This window comes from Peromyscus maniculatus, chromosome 7 (assembly GCF_049852395.1).
Source record: "Peromyscus maniculatus bairdii isolate BWxNUB_F1_BW_parent chromosome 7, HU_Pman_BW_mat_3.1, whole genome shotgun sequence".
Classification (NCBI taxonomy): Eukaryota; Metazoa; Chordata; class Mammalia; order Rodentia; family Cricetidae; genus Peromyscus; species Peromyscus maniculatus.
In genome coordinates this window covers 111,347,825-111,369,543 of record NC_134858.1, presented here as the reverse complement: position 1 = coordinate 111,369,543, position 21,719 = coordinate 111,347,825, and the positions used below count along the sequence as shown (strand labels likewise).

The 21,719-nt window shown below is 38.8% G+C and overlaps 1 protein-coding gene and 1 long non-coding RNA gene across 51 annotated transcripts in view; one reads left to right on the top strand and one right to left on the bottom strand.

Moving 5' to 3' along the window:
* The window catches only part of Clasp2 (cytoplasmic linker associated protein 2), a 193,434-nt gene that overhangs the window by 105,994 nt on the left and 65,721 nt on the right, over positions 1-21,719 (bottom strand). For 37 of the 50 annotated variants that reach the window (XM_076577230.1, XM_076577234.1, XM_076577231.1 and 34 more), the window contains one exon: positions 19,903-20,049. In XM_076577230.1, coding sequence (XP_076433345.1) covers positions 19,903-20,049 — 147 coding nt within the window. Of the gene's footprint in view, positions 1-19,902; positions 20,050-20,425; positions 20,631-21,719 lie in introns of those variants that run through there. The other 13 variants (XM_076577259.1, XM_076577261.1, XM_042281860.2 and 10 more) reach the window with 3 other exon arrangements.
* LOC143274359 (uncharacterized) lies at positions 5,962-9,404 on the top strand. The gene is made up of 2 exons (XR_013052981.1): positions 5,962-6,101; positions 9,055-9,404. It is a non-coding gene; the product is annotated as an uncharacterized LOC143274359 (long non-coding RNA).

Below are 21,719 nucleotides of genomic sequence, written 5' to 3'. Positions count from 1 at the left end.
TGCTACTCTCTCTCTCTCTATACACACACACACACACACACACACACATACACACACACACACACACACACACACACACACACACATATATATATATATATATATATATATATATATATATATACTCATAATAGCCAGAAAGGGGAAACAGACTAGTTTTTTGGGGGGGGTTGAAACAAGGAGGTTCAAATGGGGAGAGGGAAGGGGGATGGGGAGAAGGGTTATAGGGAGGGACAGCAAAAACTAAGGGCAATCTGATGGATTGTACGGAAACCTAATTCAGTAGAAGCTTCTTAAAATATATACATATATGAAAGAAATCTAAACTAGAAATCATGGGAGATACAATAATGGGAAATCCAAAACCACAACTAGACATATCTCATCACCAAATAAAACCTCCAGCGCCAAGAATGGGTTACCTCTAATTGAGCTGTTGGCCAAAGGGGCCTCATGAAAACCTCAAAAAACAAAACAAAACAAAAAACAACAACAAAAAAGCCCCAGGCTATTGCCAAGGCTATTGGTTGCTCTCTACAAACTGATGGTAAAGTCCTACTACTGAACAGAACATCTACATAACTGTCATACATGGAGAAGTTGGGGACTACCTAGAACAGTGGTTCTAAACCTGTGGGCCACAACCCCTTATGGATCACATATCAGATCATGCATTATGATTTTTATTTACATTATGATTCATAACAATAGTAAAATTACAGTTAGGAAGTAGCAATGAAAGAATTTTATGGTTGGGGGGCACCACAACATATGGAACTGCACTAAAGGGTCATAGCATTAGAAGGTTGAGAACCACTATCTAGAGCCCTCACCCTAATGACTAGTGTTCATGGTACTAGAAGGTACTTTGAAGGTGGTGGTGGCGGAGCACGCTTTTAATCCCAGCACTCGGGAGGCAGAGCCAGGTGGATCTCTGTGAGTTTGAGGCCAGCCTGGTCTACAGAGCGAGATCCAGGACTGGCACCAAAGCTACACAGAGAAATCCTGGAGAGATGGCTCAGTGGTTAAGAGCACTGGCCACTCTTCCAGAGGTCCTGAGTTCAGTTCCCAGCACCCACATGGCAGCTCACAACTGTCTCTAACTGTAGTCTAATGGGATCCTAAACCCTATTCTGATGTGTACTTGCAAACAATACACCAATAAACATAAATAAATAATTATTAAAAAGGTACTTTGCATGCTATCAGAACAGAAAGGTAAACACTAATGATATAAACCCTTCGATCCACAATGGTGATCTGCCTGCAAGACACACTTGTACAATAATGGCACAGTTGCAGGAGTAACTAACCTAATTGGAATTAAGGCTCTCTGTGAGATGGAACCCATGCCCAACACTACCCTAGTGGCCAAGAACCTGACACTAGATAGTGATAGGAATTCTAACCACAAACCCCATGACCGCACATGCCCTGGCAAGACACCTGGTCATTCCCACCTAGTTATTTTCAGGGCTGTACATTCTATGTAATTGCCCTGCGTGGTCATGTAAATTGTGTGCAGAGTGCTCACGCAGAGTGATCATGTAATCTATGCGCATGCGTGGTGTAGCCACATGGGCCCATATGCACATGTGAGGGGGTAGTCCATAAAAGGTGAATCCCATGTACCCTCCCCCCTCTCCGCACATGTCTTTCAAACAGGCCTGATCACATTCTTTTCTGTCCCTCCCTTCTACTAATAAATCTCTCATAGTGGGTTTTATTGTGCCTTGTGACTTTTCCTCACAGGGCAAAAGCACCACATAAAACCAACAGATAGGTCATGGGCTTGGGGGAAAACCAGATACTACTGCTCTAACTAAAGGAACACAGCAATAAATGACTTCTAATGACATTCTGCTCTACTCATAGATCAGTGTTTCACTAAGCCTTTATCAGAGAAATTTCCTATTACAGTATATGAGAACAAACACAGAGACCCATAACGAGACAATGTGCAGAGAGTGAGAGATCCTGGAACACTCAGTCCTAAATGAAATGTCTCCATCAAATCCCTCATCTCAGGGCTCAGGGGACTCTGCAGAAGAGGAAGCAGAAAGATTGTAAGAGCTAATGGGGATGAAGGATACCATGGAAACAAGGCCTTCCAGACACAACAGAATTGACACACATATGACTGAGGCAAGATGCACAGAGCCTGCCTGCACAAGTCTTAGTCAGATGTGGTTCCAGTACTGAACATGGCAGTAAACATGAGCTATCTCCAAAGGATAACCTCGCACAAAGGAAAAACTTAGTTTTTTCCAAAGGAGTCTCACTGGACTCACCTCACTTAAGGGCAGGCCCCATACCCAGCAGTAGATGACCAACACAAAGTCAACTCAATGGTGGTTTTGTCTCACAATGCTTTGCCAGAGCTTTTTGCTTATTTTTTGTTTTATTCTGTTTTTGGTTATTTAACCTCATAGATCTTTTGCTTATGTATTATGGTTTCAAATTTTGTTTTTATAGGTTTTCTGTGTGTGCGCGTGTGTATCTCAGTGTCTGTATGTGTTTCTTGTGCTTTTTCTTTGGCTTGTTTGTTTGTTTGTTTTGTCCTATTCCGGGTTGTTTGTTCTTGTTTCATCATTTTTTTTTTTTGATGCTTGTCTGTAATCTAATGAGAGAGAAAAAGGGTGTGGATTTGGGAAGGATCTGAGAGAAGTTGGAGAAGAGGAAAATGCAATCAGAACATATTATATGAAAAAAATCCATTTTCAATGAAAATAAATAAAAATAACAAAAAAGAAAAGAAAAAGCAGCAGCAGCAGCAGCATCAAATCTAGGGCTAGGATGATGGTTCAGTAGGTGAAACACTTGCTTTAAAAGTATCAAGACTTCAGTTCAGTTCACGGACATAAAGAGGTGGACATAGTGGCACAAGCTTGTAACCTCAGCAATGGAGAGGTGGGGACAGGAATATTACTGGAACTCTACCCTAATTGCTAAGCTACAGACCAGTAAGAAATTGTCCCAAAGGAGGTGCAATGTTCCAGGGGATGATCCTGAGATGGCCTCCTGGCTTCTAAAAGCACACAGACAGACAAACAGACAGAAGTCAGTCAGTCAGTCAGACAGACAGACACACATACACACACACACTCTTGCATGCACATAAACATACACACAGACATTAAAAAAATAAAGTTTAATAGATGCTGCATAGACAAAAGGCGACAAATAATAAATGCACCCCTCTGGCTATCTCAAATCTAACAGTTTGGTCCTTTACTGGGATACAGCAAATTTGGTAGGCACATGTGATGGTTGTTCCAATCTAGCTAATGCTCATCTCTAAGAACTGCCTGACAATAAGGACAGCTGCTGCTTAAGAGCACACTGGGTACATGAAGAAATAATGTTCTCCAGAAAGAAATGTCAAATACATGAAACAGTGCACGCTCCCCACCCCAATCACTAAAATTGAATGTAAAAGTTAAAGTGTTTAAAGAAGCAAACAAAATTTTGCCTTGTTGGGGATTACAAATTGGTCCTGAAAAAATACAAAGAGGAGATTCTATTAATTACCTAGGATATAACATAGGTTTACAAAAAGTTCAACCACAGAAAGTACAAATCAAGAATTATTAATTACAAACGCTTAATGATTTTCAAAAATTACTGTAAGACATTAACTGGCTATAACCCATAACTGAAATAACTACTCAAGAACTAAATTTATTTCAAAACTTACAAGGTGATAAAGACTAAAATAGCCCAGGAAAATTATCAGCTGAGGCTGAGAGAGAATTGGCTTTGGTAGAAGAGAAATTACAGGATACACATGTGGATTGTTTGGATCCAGAGCATGACTGCATTCTGGTATTTTACCTTCTACTCATTCCCCTACAGAGATTTTAATGCAGAGAGAAGACAATATCTTAGAATGGATATTTTTACCAAATAGAGTAAAAAATTAAAGACCTATGTAGAGCCGGGCGTTGGTGGCGCACGCCTTTAATCCCAGCACTTGGGAGGCAGAGTCAGGCGGATCTCTGTGAGTTCGAGGCCAGCCTGGGCTACCAAGTGAGCTCCAGGAAAGGCGCAAAGCTACACAGAGAAACCCTGTCTCGAAAAACCAAAAAAAAAAAAAAAAAGACCTATGTAGAAAAGATTTCTGAATTGATTCTGAAAGAAAACTTGAGAATTCGTCAATTAGCAGGAATTGTGGGTCCTTTTACTATTGGTTAAATTGCCTCATTATGGATGGAAAATGAACATTGGCAAAGAGCTTGCAGGAATTTCTTGGGAGAGATTAGCAATAAATATCCCCAAATCAAGAGACTTCAGTTTATAAAAAGAACTAAATGGATACTTACTCACATCGTATGAGGAACACCAATTTCTAGAGCCCCTATATTCTATACTGATGCCAATAAATCAGAAAAGGCAGGTTATAAGTCAGGAAATCTAAGTAAAATGGCTCAAAGTCCTTATGATTCTGTTCAAAAGTCTGAATTATATGCTATTCTCATGGTTTTATTAGATTTTCTAGAACCTCTTATTATAGCCATTGACTCTCAATTTGCAGAAACAGTTGTTTTACATATATAAACTGCTGAACTTATTCCAGATGGTTGAGAATTAGCTCTGTTATTTATTCAGTTAAAAGAAATAATCAGAAATCATCCCTTGTGGGCTGGAGAGGTGGCTCAGTGGTTAAGAGCACCGACTGCTCTTCCAGAGGTCCTGAGTTCAATTGTCAGCAACCACATGGTGGCTCACAACCACTTGTAATGAGATCTGGTGCCCTCTTCTGGCCTGCAGGGACACATGCAGGCAGAATACTGTATACATAATAAATTAATAAATCTTTGGGAAAAAAAAGAAATCATCCCTTGTATATAACATGTATCAGATCCCTTATAGGTCTACCAGGCCATTAGCACAAGGTAATGATAAAATTGGTCAGCTATTGGTAGGAAATGTGCTACAAGCCTCAGAATTTCATAAGAAACACCATGTTAATAACAAGGGTTTGAAGGAACCTTGGTAACAAGCCTAGAAAATTATAAGGAAATGTCCTACTTGTTCTATGTATATCCAAACCCCATTACCTGCAGGAAGTTACTCAAAAGGTACTCAAAGAAATGAAATCAGGCCAATGGATATGTTTCATTTTGTGGAGTTTAGAAAATTAAAGTATGTGCACCATACACCATACCATAGATAGATAAATACATACTCAGGATTTTTTTTTTTTTTTTTTTTTTTTTTTAGTTTTTTTAGAGACAGGGTTTCTCTGTGTAGTTTTGGTGCCTGTCCTGGATCTCGCTCTGTAGGCCAGGCTGGCCTCAAACTCACAAAGATCTGCCTGCCTCTGCCTCCTGAGTGCTGGGATTAAAGGCGTGTGCAACCACCGCCTGGCGAAAAGTTTTTTTCATATTACAATATAAAGCATGTTACAGGTATTCCACACAATCCTACAGGACAAGCAGTTATAGAAAGATCTAATCACCACTTTAAAAGATATGCTTAAAAAACAGGAAGGGGTAATAAAGACAGCCCCCTCAGAGATAGATTAGACAGTGCTTTATTAACTTTAATTTTTTAAATGCTAATGAGAAAGGAATGGCAGCTGCAGACAGACATTGGATAGTAGAAAAACCTGCTAAATTAAATCAGCCTGTATACTTTAAAGATGCGATGATCTCAGAATGGAAACCAGGATATGTATTACTTTGGGGAAGAGGTTTTACTTTTGTTTCCACCACAAACACCATCAAAATTGATAAAGATTAAATTCAAACAGGAGAAACCTCTTGACAAATGCCTTTCATTTGATTAGATATAACCTGCCAAAAAGGAAAACTCCCCAAAGTTAGGGTCAGGGCAGGGTTTTGTTTTTGTCTTTCTATGTAGTGGGTGGCCATTCCAGCTTTGATCTGGAAGTTCCAACCCCCACTGAGGCTTCGGTAACTGTCACGCCTACAAGGCAGGGCCAAGAGAGGACCCTGAAGACCAAGATCTGGATGCACCGCCTTTCTTGGTTCCTGGACCCTGGACCCTGGAGGTAGACTGAGCAGAGTTCTCCAGAGAACACCGCTGGACTGCGCTACATCTTTCCCAGACCCTGCAACCTCCCTATTCCTTCATTTGTAAGTTACACCACTAAATAAACCTCCTTTTTTTTTTTTTTTTTTTTTTTTTTTTTCCGAGACAGGGTTTCCTGTGTAGCTTTTGCGCCTTTCCTGGAACTCACTTGGTAGCCCAGGCTGGCCTCGAACTCACAGAGATCTGCCTGGCTCTGCCTCCCAAGTGCTGGGATTAAAGGTGTGCGCCACCACTGCCCGGCTATAGAGATGGCTCGGCCGTTAAAGGCTAGGCTCCCAACCAAAAATAAACCTCCCTTTTAACTACATGGAGTGGCATTAATAATTTCACCAATATTTCTAGGAGAAAAAAAAGCATACAACTAAGGAATCTAAAGACCACTGGACAAATGAGACATGTGAAGAATGACGAATCATCCAGAGAAAATGTCCGAAGAAAAAGAGTAAATTGGTCTATTGGTATATCACATATCCAACAGGATAACATTTCATATATCTTCCCAAATGTTTGTTTCTGCTATTCTCTGTAGACATGTAAGACAAATGGTCTTTTTGTAGTTCCAATTCAACTGAAATTTAAAGCTGGCTTTGGAATGAGAGTGTGGCTTTTTCCTCTATAAACCCAGCATGCTTGTTAAAGGAAAATCCAAAATCTCTGTCTCTAGTCAGAAAGCAACCTGGTATGTTACAGGGAAAAAAAAAAAAAAAAAAAAAAAAAAAAAAATTAAAGGACTATTCTATTGCCACTAATCTGATACTCTTTTGGTTTTATTTTGACTCCTTAAAACTTCTCTCAAATATTATCTCAAAATTTATAAGATTAATATATACATATATGTGTATATATATATATTTAAACGTTCTGTTGTGATATTAATGGTCATATAGAATACTGATTCTAGAAGTAGGCTTCATCTAGCTTCCTGTACATGGATTCAGGCTTGAGTCTGAAGCAGGTAACAAGGGATTAAACTTGTGTACCCCAGATGTATTTAACAGACCGTGGTCCTTTAACTTCTCTGAGATCTGATGCATATGACTTTAAAATGTAAGTTTTCTGCAGTGAACCATGACAATTCCTATCAGCAACCTCTGAGGTCTCCAAAAGGATGATGGTGCCCTGTAACAACGATTCCACCTGGACAACATCACTACACTGACAACCACCCAAAGATCAGCTTTGGACGACAAACTATTAAGGACAATTTCAAGGCAGTTAGCTCAGATGGTCCAGCCTCAAAGACTATTCCACCCATGAATTCACATAAGACCTGCACTTTCCTTCCCATCACATCAAGACTGAATAACAGCTAGCTCTGCAAGGACTTGATCATCATCTCAATTTTCTCAGGGTCCCCTAACTATGCCATCACCCCCAGAAAACAGGAAGTAATTTTAAGAACATGACGCCCACATTCTCAAAAGGTGGGGTTGGGTGGGTTTTGTTTGGTGGATATAATGGGTGTTTGTCATTGTTTAGGGGGTCAGTTGCAAGTTGTTATGGATCATGGTCAGGGAAAAAACTAAACAAAGGAGGTTAAATTCAGGGATCTCTTTCTGAAAAGAAAATGGAGGGAGATATAGGAATGATAAGATAAAGGGTAGATTATTCAATCTACTTATAAACTAAAAAAGCAACTACTAGTATTAAATATTTTACATTGGTACGGATTTTTTTTTTTTGGGGGGGGGTTCAAGACAGGGTTTCTCTGTGTAGTTTTGGTGCCTGTCATAGATCTTGCTCTGTAGACCAGGCTGGCCTCAAACTCACAGAGATCCGTCTGGCTCTACCTCGTGAGTGCAGGGATTAAAAGTGTGTGCCACCATTGCCCAGTTACAGATTTTTGTATACTAATACAAATTTAAAGTTATTTTGTTATGTTGTAAAAATGTTTCTTGTTTAAGGTATTGTACCGACACACCTCATTTAACAATGTAACGGATACTTCTAGTCCTTGAAAGCTACTATTACAAACTATTTAGGATAATTAAGAAATACAAATTAGTAGTTAGTCATCTAACAAATTTGTGGCCATGATAGGTATGTTTTCAAGGACAGACATATTTAGACAGACAGATGGTCTTCGAACACTTCAGAGACCTACAGAATATGGCATTTGAGATGTTTTAATAACATAAGACTTTTCATGACAGTGAGACATGTCTGCTCCTGGCAGCACCAATTTACTTTAAAAAGGATGATGGGCACTGAAGAAACTCCTTAAGGAGTTTGCTTTAATTGTGGCAAAGTTAGCCACTGGCAAAGAAACTGCCCTTGCCTTGACTGCTGACAGTATGCTGTCCAAATTAGACAAGCAGGACACAAAAGAAAGTGATTGCTGAACTTTGCCAAGACAAGGTAGGACAGTCCTTCAAAACTCCTGCTTCACAAAAAAGTCTGTCAGATATTCTAGGCCTGTAGGTTGAAAATGGATGCCCCAGAGTTACAGAGGAACCTTGGGTGACTTCCCAGACAGCCAGCTGCCTCTGTCATTTTTATAGTTTTAGAAGTTGTTTGCTCTGCACTTCCTGTTTACTCAGGTAATATTATATCCTTCTCGGGTCTCTGATGGGGTTGAAGACTAGATAGTTATAGTTACAGTTTTCCTTGTTACCAAATTCAGAAATGAAACTCAGGAAAGAGGTTTAAAATGTATAAGGTTGAGAGACATAAAAGCTTAAGTTGTTTATCTAAGAAAATGTTTTGAGGTCTAAAAAGAAAGTTTTGGTTTGGTAATATAAGTTAAGATAGAAAGTGAATTAGGTACAAAACTTTGGACTCACCAAGACAGGATAGACAATGGAATATTTTCTCTGAATTTGCCACATGCAAATGGACTGGACATTGTGAATGTAATTCTTACTTAATAACAAAGTAAAACCATGTATAATAAGAACAGTTAAGTTTAAAACCTTCCCTCTTTTTTTTAGACAATACCTGATAATCACTGTATGTAGTATTACTATGATAGAATTAAAACCTTTCTTTTTTATTTAGACAAAAAGAGGGAAATGTTGCAAGAGATTCGTTTGTCACTCCAAGATCACCAATGGAGTTAAACCATGATTCAGAGCTCTGAGTTCACATTCACCTGGCCAGAATAAACCACAGAGTCTTCTGGTGGACCAAGATGAAGACAGAGAGACACAAAGAGGAAGAAGGAGGGGCTTGAAAAGATTTTTGAGTTTTGGGATCTGGGAAACGTGGAGAGTAGGGTCAGCCGATCATTCCTCTGTTGTTCTTTGGATTTAATCACAATTTCTGACTCCTGAGTTTTTACTAATGGTAGAACAATTAAGGTAAATGTATTAAAAAGTGGCTAGTTATAGAACCAATATATATACAAATCAATTTCTTTTGTAAGTATGGTCAGTGATGGTAGGTTTATAAACTTAAAACTTGAAAACATACAAAGGTTAATAAAAACATACTTTGGAGCACCTAGGAATAAACCAACCAAATCAATCTAAAGTGAAAACAAAAGGTATGCTGCCTAGTTTTATGTCAACTTAGAACATAAGCTAGAGGCATCTGAGAGGAAGACGCCTCTACAAGATGGGGCTGAAGACAAGTCTGTAGGTCATTTTCTTACTGATTGATGTAGGAGAGCTCAGTCTAATGTTGGTGGTGCTACCCTTGGGCTGGTGGTTCTGGAAGCCATAAGAAAGAAGGCTGAACAAGTCATGAAGAGCAAGCCAGTAAGCAGCATTCCTCCTTGCCCTCTGCATCAGCTCCTGTGTATAGGTTCCTTCACTCTGCTTGGGTTCCTGCTCTTACTTCCCCTCAGTGATGAAACTGTAAACCAATAGAAATCCTTCCCTCCCCAACTTGCTTTTGATCATGATGTTTTATCACAACAACAGAACCCCTACCTAAGACAAAAGGTACTAGGCATTTAAAGCCCCCAAATAAACAAAGATAAACTCCATGTTCATGAGAGAACAAACATTCACCATAAAGCTGTCCAGTCTCCTGTGGTACAAGACTAATAACCAGGCTCACAAAAGGGGATTTGTCAAACTGACTAAATATTACTTAGATGAGCAATAAGTCAAGGACTTTTTCTGAGTGGTGGTGGGAGGGAGAAGGAGGCAGATCTCTGAATTCGAGGTCAGCATGGTCTACAGAGCAAGTTCCAGGACAGCCAGAGGTACACCCACAGAAATGCTGTCTCGAAACAAACAAACAAACAAACAAACAAACAAACAAACAAATCTGTTTAGACAGTCCTGCAGAAGAAACATGGAGTATATTCTCTGTCAAATGTAAAAACTCAGAAACTAAACCAATGATTACTGAGTTGTAACAGAGGGATAGAAAAAGTAAAGAATAAAACGGAAAGTTCAAAATAGACCTACACATTTATGAAATCTTTAAATATGACAAATGTATCAATCTATTTTCTGTTATGTGACAACATGCCTAAGACTGGGAACATTGGGAAAACAGAATAATCTGGGACATAGTCTGGAAATCTGAAAGTCTTGAGAGTCTCATAACAAATGCTATAATAGTAGTGTACACAGAGAGAGAGAAAAGTGTGGTAAGATATGAATCCAGACAGACTAGGGACTCAAGCTTACTCTTTTACCATGGACCATGAAAATTACTTAATCTCTTTAAGTCAATGACTTAAACATCTCACATTGGGATCTATTCTTCAAGGCTACATACCATTTCTCCATAATGCCACCCTGAGTAACAAGTCTACATCACATGAACAGACATACTCAAACCATAGTAAAGAAACCCTGATTCAATCTAGGCATACTGGCACATGCCTATAATTCCAGCACTTGGGAAGCAGAACCCAGAAGATCACAAGTTCAAGACGAGCCTGATCTGCATATTCAGTCCCAGGACAGGCTAGATTATAGTGACACCTATCTAATAAATAAACAAACAAATAACAAAAAGTGACCAAAATATGGGGAAAATAGATCCTTTTCACTAATGTCCCAGCTTAACAAATGCTAACAGATCATCCAACTTTAAAAAACACCTGCCAGGAAGTGGTGGCTCAGGCCTTTAATCCTGAGAGCCAGGGTAGGCAAATCTGAGTTTGAGGCCAGCCTACTCTACAGAGAGCGTTCCAGGACAGCCAGGGCTACATTGACAAACCCTGTCTCAAAAAACAAACAAACAAAGTCTTTATCAAGTTGTAAAAATAGAGAGCCATGCCTTTAATTCCAGCACTAAGAGAGGTGCAGCTCTGTGAGTTTAAGGCCATGGTAGTCTATCTATATATTGAGCCCCAAGCCAGCCGGCAGTAGAAACCTGGCCCAGAATGTAGCTGCATTTTCACAGACCAACAGAAAGGGGTGATTTGAAACTAAGATCTGAACAAACTTACTCCAGATCCAGAACACTCATCATGTAGGAAAATCCAACATGATGTCTACATAGATGGGAATAAAAAGAAAGCAGAGTAAGAATGAAACTTTTCTGATGGTAACAGGAACTTCTTGAAAAACAAGACCCAACCATTAAGAGGGAAAGAACCATAAGTAGCAGCAGCAATTCAACAGACTAAGCGGCATTCCAGCTGTGAAGGAACAACAAAAGAGTGTACAATCAGAACACACACACGAGGTTTAGAAGGCAGCTAACTCAAGTCAGACAAGATGATTTTTAAGACAAAGATAAAATCACCTGAGAATTAAGTCACCAGCAATCCAAGAGAGAATAAATACATCCTTGCTCTGAATGCAAAAGTTACTTTAAAATTTCCTTAGGACACTTGAAGAAATTTTAATATGGAAATGACACATTTGAAGAGAGGTAGACATGTGTGTTAGAAATAAATTTATATAAAATAAAAGCACTATAAGAACAAATTAAATAACACCACAAAGCAATCAGACAAACAGAACCCCGGGACAATCAAGAAAGACAACTAACTAATTTAGACTCTTTAAACTAGTAAAGCCATGGAGCTAACACTGGCGATAGGTATGTTTTAGAGACAATACACAGAAGCTTCTTCTACACCACAATTGTATTGTGATCACAACTGAGCATGCCTTTTAACTCTTAAGAGGTGTACATTAATGAAGTAGGGGTGAAATATCACATCTTATATTTGTTTTTTATGTTTTTCTACACAAAAGCTTTAGTGTGAAAATGTATCTGAAGATAGAGAATTCATACAAATATGGGGAATTGCTGGTTATACATGCAGATGATGAGTGTTTACTAGTTACCAACTGTGCTACATATAAAAACTCTTTGTAACAGAAAGTATGGAGAACTGAGCCAGGTGGAGTTCAAAGCCGGCCTGGTCCACTAAGCAAGTTTCAGGACAGCCAGGGCTACACAGAGAAACTGTGTCCACCCTACTCTTGCTAAGAAAAAAGGAAAATCACGCACTATAAAAGAATTGAATAAAAAAATGAAAAAACAGAAATAGATTCAAACAGGTGGCATTTCAATGGAGTAAAGTATGTTTTACTTAACTGGCCATGTATAAATAAAATGGAGGGAGAGAGTTAAGATGGGCACACTGCCACTTTATACAAAATAAATTCCAAGTACATCGAGGTCAATGTGAGGAAAAAAAAAACTACCATTATAGGAATCTGAGACTATTTTGATAATCTCACTGTCTTCACTTAAGTCTTTATTGAAGAAAGGAAAGTCAGAGCCAAAGGGAAAATGACAGAGATTTCCGGTATCCTAATAAAAACATGAGCTGAAGCCTGCTGCAAAAATGCCACAAAGAAATTAAAGAAAGACAAAAATTTAAAAATTTCAGTAAGTTCAAAAGATAAAACAATATCTGAAACCCTTTAGAAGATAAACTGCTAGTGTGAGGTCAGTGTTGCCTGCACACTGGCATGTCTCAGGATTAAAAAGCACACTAAAAGACTGATGGCGTTTGAAAGTCAACCTCCAGGAGAGGATGGAAGTGGGACTTTCTGGATAGACTAGTGGCTTTATAAGGAAGGGAGCTGGACACTGCTGCCATGTGGTGTTACAAGCAGGAGGACCTCAGCAGGTGTCACTACCAAGATATTACATTGTCCAGCATTTCTTTACTAGAGAAAATACATCTCTCTTCTCTATAAATTATCCAGTCTAAGGCATACTGACACAGTGACAGAAAACAGACTAAGACAACTATCATGATGGAGATAATTCTTGATACTGAAGAACACATTCTTCACTAGGAAGAGAGAACCTAATTTGAGGACCTACATAATTAAAAGGGAATGATGCTATGTAGAAGGGAAGAAATCACATACTGGTTATCTCCGGCTGAGGCAAGATACTACTCAAATTTTTGAAAAATTATTTAACATTGTATGAATGTGTATGAGTATGTACAAATGTGTAGGTGCCCTCAGAGGCTAAAGGTACTGGATGCCCCCAGAGCTGGAGTTACAGGGAGTTGTGAACTGCCAGGTGTGAGTACTGGGAACCAAACACGGTTTCTCTTTGAGAGCAGTGTATGCTCTTAACTGCTGAGCCATCTCTCTAGCCCCTCAATTTTTTTCTAATTATATTGTTTATTTTAGCAATTAGCATGATTTTTATATTTAAAACAAAATGATGTCTCCCAATTCTTTTCATTGGCAAGAAATATACAAAAATATTTTTTAAAAAGAAAAATGACAAGTTAACAAGGAAAAAATTTAATTCACAATATGCCCATCATAGAAATGACATTTAATGATTCAACAGCATTAGAATGTAAACAAATATAAATATAAGCCTGGGATTGCAGCCATTATTGTAAACTTCAACTTTATATGAATCAACTACAATGAGGTTAAAAAGTTCTCACACAGGCAATCTTTCTTAATGATAGGTCCATCTTTTCTAAGGCAAAACTGGAACAGATTTGTCTAGGAGGCTTTACAATGTTCTAACATCTCACTTCCCATCCAAAAAGAATAAGTAAATTCAGCACGGGAGGGCTCAAATGCTACCAGTAATTATCTCTAAGTCATAAGGTCATGAGCAGGCACTGTGGGTATCTTTGTAAGATTAAAACCTTAAATTGGAGGGCTGGAGATAACAGTTCTGTTGGTGGAGTGATTGCCTAGCACTCACAGAACCCTAGGTTCCATCATCCCCAGCAGAGAAGAAACTGGGTGCAGTAGCACACACCTGTAATCCTAGCACTCAATATTAAAAGGCAAAAGGATCAGAATTTCAAGGTCATCCTCAGATATATAGTCAGTTCAAGGCCAGCCTGGGATACATGAGACTGTCTCAGAAATAATACCTTGAATTGAATCTTTCTTTATGGTCCTTTCAGTACATGCTATGGATTGCAGCACAGAATAAATGCCACATTCAACTGCAGATGAAAATAATTGCCTGTGGAATATGGGTCTTCAACTCACATATTCAAATTTCAACCAAATTGTTTTCTTCACTTTTCCTAAACATTCTGAATGCCTCAAAAAACAAGTCTCGCACAAAGAAACGTCTTTGACATTTTAAGTTTTACATAGGAGAAAAAACTGCTAACGTCAAAGAAAGTAACTATGGTGAAACCTATACATACAGTGAGAGAATGGGCAACCTGTTACTCAGAAGAACATTATCTTCTCAAATCATTTTTACCTTCAAACCAAAGTTAAGACTCATGGTATCAGGGCATTGTATGATGTACAGTCAAAAATCTGAAGTTCAAAAAGATTTAAGTTGGAATGGTGACTGGTTGATCTCTTAAGTTCCAAATTTAGTAACAGACTTCTACTATTTGGAACAAAAAAATAAGGAGCACATGTACAGAATTAGGAATTAGGAAATGCCCCAGAAATGATGCAGAAGGAAGTCTCTGACAGTGGGCACATCACAGGGTCTCACCCCTGCTAACAACCACCTATCATGGGGAAAACATTCAACTCTGAGGTTCTGTCTGTGAATATAAGGCCAGAACATCCTTTAGACCTCCTCAGTGCTAAAATCTTCTGAGTCAAAGATCGTTCCCCATCATCAAGGGAGGAACAGAGAAGGAAAATAAAACCAAAGCACACATACAGAAATGTTGTTTGGGTGATCTCAGCCCAGTCTAGTTTGAACTTCTGAGTGCCAGAAGGTCAGAGCTCATGAGTTTATATGATGTTCATGCATGTGAAGCAAGTACTCCACCAGCTGAGCTACATCACAAGGAAATGGAGATCCATTAGTAAAATTTTGCATTATAGTCAACAACAAATAACTGGAGATTAATTATGTGTGATTCCTGTCATGCTTATTTATTTAAAAGAAAAGGCAACTCTCTTCCTTGTATGCTAGGGAATGGGAATGATTAGCATCACCTGTACAAAGTGGGTGTTTAGAAATTACTGAAAAAATCTCAGGCCACATATAAATAAAGGAAACTGAGGACTGAGTAGGCACTACTGACTGTGAGATGCTGGTACTTATCTAATAACTAATGCTAACACTACTATTTATTTATTTTTCGAGGCAGCTCCAGGCTGGCCTTGACCTGCTGTGTTGCTCAGGGTGTACTTCTTCCAGGGGAGTGCTGAGGTTGTGTAGCTAAAGCAAACTTTTATTGATTGATTGATTGATTGATTGATTGAGATAGGGTTTCTCTATGTAGCTTCAGATCATGTCCTGGGTCTCGCTCTGTAGACCAGGCTGGCCTCAAACCCACAGAGATCCTCCTGCCTCTGCCTCCCAGGTGCTGGGATTAAAGGTGTGTGCCACCACCGCCTGACTAGCTAAAACAATTTTAAGTAGTCTTTGATATTAAAGGAAAACAACAGAAAGAAAACACTTTGTTCACCTAAATGAGTGACCAAAAAAGAAAAGACAAACAACTTTTGAAAACAGGATTTGTTCAGTGGTGTGTCGATGTTATAAGTTACTAACTAATATCCAATACTAATATCTAAAATCTAATACTAATTATAAACAATGAAATTACACCACCACCCAATTCTTCTCTTATTTTAAAAAATGAATAGTAGCAAAAACAACTGGTACAGGAACAGAGCTACTATAACTCAGAAAGCAAACTTTGAAAGCAATATCAAACCCAGGCATGGTAGTGCATGCAGGAAGATCAGGCTTTCAAGGTCAGTCTTGGCTGCATAGCAAGTTGGTGGCTAGCCTGGGCTCCAGGCAACCATTAAAAAGAAACAACCCCAAACTAAAATATACCAAAGAAGACCAGATTTCAACAAGAAAATATGTAACGGTCTTTACATTTACAATGTAAACGTCACAGGTTTGCTTACTGTCTGCTGGAGTCCTACTAACTAAGCTCTAATTTGACACTGGGCTGCTGATCATTGCTGAAGTTCAGAGCACATGATCAGCAAACCCTACTTATCAACAGAGAAGAGTGTGTGGTGATAACAGCAAGGTGACTTTTATACTTTGTCCTTATTAAATATTCTACTCTAGGCAGGTTACTTAATTTCTCCAAACTACAATCTGTTTATCAGTAAAACTAAGATAATAAAGTACTTAAGCTCTTCAGGAATATAAACAATATTTCATAAGAGGTGAAAGAGGATAGGAAAAGAGGGAGATGAAGAGAGCAAGAACATATGCATTCTTCAAGAACTACTTTATCCAGAACTAGACTTATGTCCTTTTGGAGAACACTGCCAAATTTAAGAACCCTTAAAATTCCCTTATCTTCTCATTCAGTGAGTTTCAGAAACTGATTCCAATGTGTCAAACAAGTGGCACACACCTATAATCCTAGCATTCAGGATGTTGAAGCAGGAGGATAGAAAGTTCAAGGCCAGCACTTGGGCTACAGAATGGGCTTGAGGATAACCTGAACAAGCCTGAGGAACACAAAGAGACTGTTGATAATTACCAAAGAAATATGAATGAATGTAATTATTTCTTTGGTTTGCCACAAGTCATTTAGTTCTACTGCTCTCAAACACCAAAGGCATGGTGGAGGTGCCTCAGTAACAGGGCACCTGCATGGCATTACAAGGCCACTAAAAAATAACAACTGGGGCTGGAGAGATGGCTCAGCAGTTAAGAGCACTGACTGCTCTTCCAGAGGTCCTGGGTTCAATTTCCTGCACCCACATGGCAGCTCACAACTGTCTGTAAGTTTCAGGGGACCACTCTCACACAGACATACATGCAGATGAAACACCAATGCACATAAAATAAATAAACTTTAAAAATTAAAAGAAGAAAGCTAACAGAAAACAACAATAAAAAGGTCACAGAAGGACAACTGAGATATGTTGAAAGATATACATAAAAGAATGACAGCATGGTTTATAACAACAGAAAAAATATAAAGGCAATCTAAATATCTAGACATGAATAATTTTTAACTAATTTAAGACCATGATAAAACATGGTAAAATAGGAAAAAAAGTAGGAAAAGGGTATCTATAAGATGATACAATACAAATAGTGCCAATTTTGTCTTCAAAAAGAAAATACTGGTATGTGTAGTAAAAAGCAGCCATTCCCTCACTAGAGCTAGTGCAGGTAACTTCTGTTCTTGACTGGATCTGGAGCCAGCTCCTTTCATCACGTGACGGCTGCCACCCCTCAGGATAATGTCATGAGTTCTGTGAGGCAGGTCCTTCCAATACAAAGATGATGCAGCAATTGTAAGAAAACTCTCAGCAGCTAATTTAAAAATCAGTGTGTCTGCCAACACTAGAACATCACAGTTAAGTTTTCAAAGAAAGACTGATAGCCTTTCAGAAACATTATCAATATCCTCTGTCCAGTAGCTTGTTTCTTAGACAGAAAAACAGGCAGTGGAAGCCTGGCATGATGACACATGCTTATAACTAAAGCACAAGGAATTACGATTTGAAGGTCAGGTTGGGCTACAGAGGGAGACATAATCTTAAAAAGCCCACAACCAAACAGGTAATCAAGTGGGCAGGGACAAATAAAAGAAACAAGAAGTTCTCTGTAATTGCAGAAAAGTAAGAGGAGAAAGAAGAGAAGGGAGAGGGAAAAGGCAAGGTTTCTAATTTTTATCAAAACAGTCACTGTCTAGGATGGTGACACAATCCCTACCTCACATTTTCCTATCCACAAGGACTACAAACTACCAACTGCAGACTGAGAGAGATTAAGTCAGTCCTTCAAGAAAACTCTTCTCATACTAATTTTCAAGAAAATCAGTTATGGTACTAGCAGAAAATCATGTGACCTATGATAAGTAAATTACCATCTCAAATTTTATTACAGAATTAACTCATAAAACCAGAACTAATTATAAACCACTAGTCAAGAATCGTAAAGATGTTAAGCACTATGCCACATATCTCAAACATTAGTCTATTTTTAGTGTTTTGTGAAATTATCACAAGTTAGAATTCTGTAATTAAAAATCAAGAACTTCATCCCTCTGTCATGACTAAACATAGCTATTTGCTACAGAAGAAACCAAAGAATGCCACATGGACCTTACTAAAGGGCAGAGTGTGTAACAGACAGCATCATATGCTACAGTATTATAACTAGTACCTGCAGAACACAGTTCTTGATTATAAAACAGAAATAGTTAAAATTCTTTCTTTATAACTGTATGATATAGAAGAGTTAAGCCGGGCGGTGGTGGCGCACGCCTTTAATCCCAGCACTCGGGAGGCAGAGGCAGGCGGATCTCCGTGAGTTCGAGGCCAGCCTGGTCTCCAAAGTGAGTTCCAGGAAAGGCGCAAAGCTACACAGAGAAACCCTGTCTCGAAAAACCAAAAAAAAAAAAAAAGAAGAGTTAAAGAAAAGCTATACATGGTGGTACACCTTTAATCCCAGCACTCAAGAAGCAGAGACAGGGGAGCTCTGGGAGTTGGAGGGAAGTCTGCTCTACACAGCCAGTTCCAGCCAGCCAGGGCTACACAGAGACCCCGTCCATTGAGATAGAGAGTGGGAGAGGGAGAGGGAGAGGGAGAAGGAGAGAGAGAGAGAGAGAGAAGAAATACCCCTAACAGCATCCCTACATTCTGAATCACATGACCGGGAAAGCATGTTTGGTTGGTCTGAAATGGAACCAACCTAGTAGACATGCAGTTTTTATTTTCCTTTCCTTTCTGTTTAATCAAGGTACCATAGACAAAAAGATAAAAACACAAAATCTTCAAGACCTTGATTTTTCACACCAGTTACTGTAAACAAGAGGTTTCCAAGATACAACCAAGGCACACATTTGTGTGTATCTAAGAGGTCACTGACCTCCAGCACTCAGATAGGCATTCGTTCTTACAGGCTCATTCTATCAGACAGACCCAGCAGAAACTGACACCTGGTAAGATAGTCAACTAACTCAGGGATCTTAATATGAAAAATATACTAGAAATACACTAGAAACACCTCTAAGAAGTTCAAGGATATGCTGCATCATTGCATAAAAACCTGCTTTCTCCTGTCTTTTTATTTATTATTACCAAATCCCGGAAACCATTTTTTGAGGCAGTTTTACTTGACCACCACCCAATTTCTATTGTGACAAATTATTCAGAACCCAGTATCTTCAACCATTTTAAATGTTCAAGAATTTAATTTACTACATCTAGACAACTGTAAGAATACATTCTATATTTCTGCACTTCAAAGCACAGCTACAATACCCAAAAATGGCCCGATCCTGAAATACCACTCCCTTCAAAAGACACATGCCCAAAACCACTTTGAATCTTTCCTTTAAAGCTGGCAGCTTAAAAATAAGTACCCTTAAGGAAACACAAATTCATACACGTTCTTACTGGAAGTAACAATTTATAATATTCATTTCTAAAAGGCAACACACTTTATATGTTGCAACACTCTCTCCAGACCTGCATTTCTGCTGCAGTCATGAGTAAACACACTGCTCTGAAGCACTGAGTGTCACAATGCATGAAGCATGCACATAGACTTGAAATGGATTTGCATTACCTCCAACCTTAGGGCCACCTGCTGAACCAGGCTTTCTCCCACTGTTGACAGGATTTCCACATGTTTTAGGTGCAGGAACCTTGAAGGCTGAAGCAGCTGATGATGGCCTGTTTCCATCCACTGATTCCTCATCATCAAAGCTTTTATCTACACAAAGCATAAGAAAACAGATGCTAGGTTTTTTGCATATTCCATTAAGACTCAAAAATAAAATAGAACTATGAATAAAAATCACTATTTAGGTAGGTATTTATACAAAATAAAAAATAAAGGTCCTTTGAATAAGTATTTATATTATGGTTAACACTTTACAAAATAACCTCTCTAATTTAAAATAAAAATACCATATTGTCATATTTCCTACACATACATGTCAAAACATTAAAGTAAACATATCAACTTTAGAGCAGTCAAAGCATCTCCCTTTTTTGATGCTCATATAAGCATTTTCTGCCAGCCCCTCCCATAGTCAATCTTCCAGCACGCCCTGCCTTATTCCTATGCCCAGATTTCTGCAACTTACAATCACAGATCCGTTTGCAAATCAGCCGCCTCATTCCTCCGAATTTCCCTCACCCTAGAATAGCTCCTAATAGCTCACATGGCCAAATACAGTAAATTTGATACTAATCAAAGATTCTATCAAAAATAGATAGAAACAACCACAGAACCACCACTGAGGTTTGTGCCGGCATTTTTCTTTCTCTTCCCTGCCCTAGGTGCTGCAACAGCCAATCAGCTGCAAGGTGACATCATCTTATGGCAGCTACAGCAAGATGAAAGGTAAAAATTCTCCATGCCTCTATGCAATTACAATGTATTCTCTATCAAAAATGTAAAAGCATTTCATACTAAAGGTCTGTAAATCTAGATTTCTTTTCTCTTACTACACATGAAAATCCATGCAATTAGGACATTAGGTTTTAGGCAATAATCACTGTGCTGTGTGCTTCTGCATCAGGAAAGCATGGGAACAGCAGGGCTCACTGCTACACATAATTAACTCTGCCTGTAACCTCACAATGTGCTGCCTACAGAGCGACAGAAATGGGACCGGACAGTCTCTTGTCTTAAGTGATTCTCAGGAGCTCTGCAGTCTCCTTCTGGAATATTCACGACCACACTGCTATCATCTCCTCACATACAAGCTCAACCGACCTCCAGCCAACTCCTCCCTCCCCCACTCACAAGATAGATGCCATGGACTATGCTGAGAAACCGTTTTCTCTAGGACCCTGTACAAACCAATCCTGACAAACAAGATGGGTGAGGTAGAGAAGCAGCTTTACCACAGGCTTTAGACCAATGTCAGGATCTCCTTCCTGTCCCTTCTGTATCCACCATACAAATGCCTACTCATCTAGAATAAGTAACCTCCATGAAGATATACCACCAGTCTAACTATTAGTTAGGGGCAAAGAAAAGACCCCAACAAATTTTAAGACCATTTATTAAGGGGAAAAACGATCTAAAATCATGTTCCATTTCAGCAAGTGTTTTGTTAACATCACTTCTATCCCCCTATCCCTCTGCATGCCAAAATCATCTTTTAAATACAACATTCTTTTACCATAACACAATTAGGGAGCCAGTACAGAAAAAAATTAATGAGTTTAAAACTTGAGCTTTAAATATATCACTCTATTAAGAATACCAAACGAATTAAAAATAAACTTTCTTGGTTCATCATTATAGCCTCTCTCTCTCTCTCACACACACACACAGAGAGAGAGAGAGAGAGAGAGAGAGAGAGAGAGAGAGAGAGAGAGAGAGAGAGAGAGAGAGAGAGAGAGACGCCAGAACTGACACAGAAATCT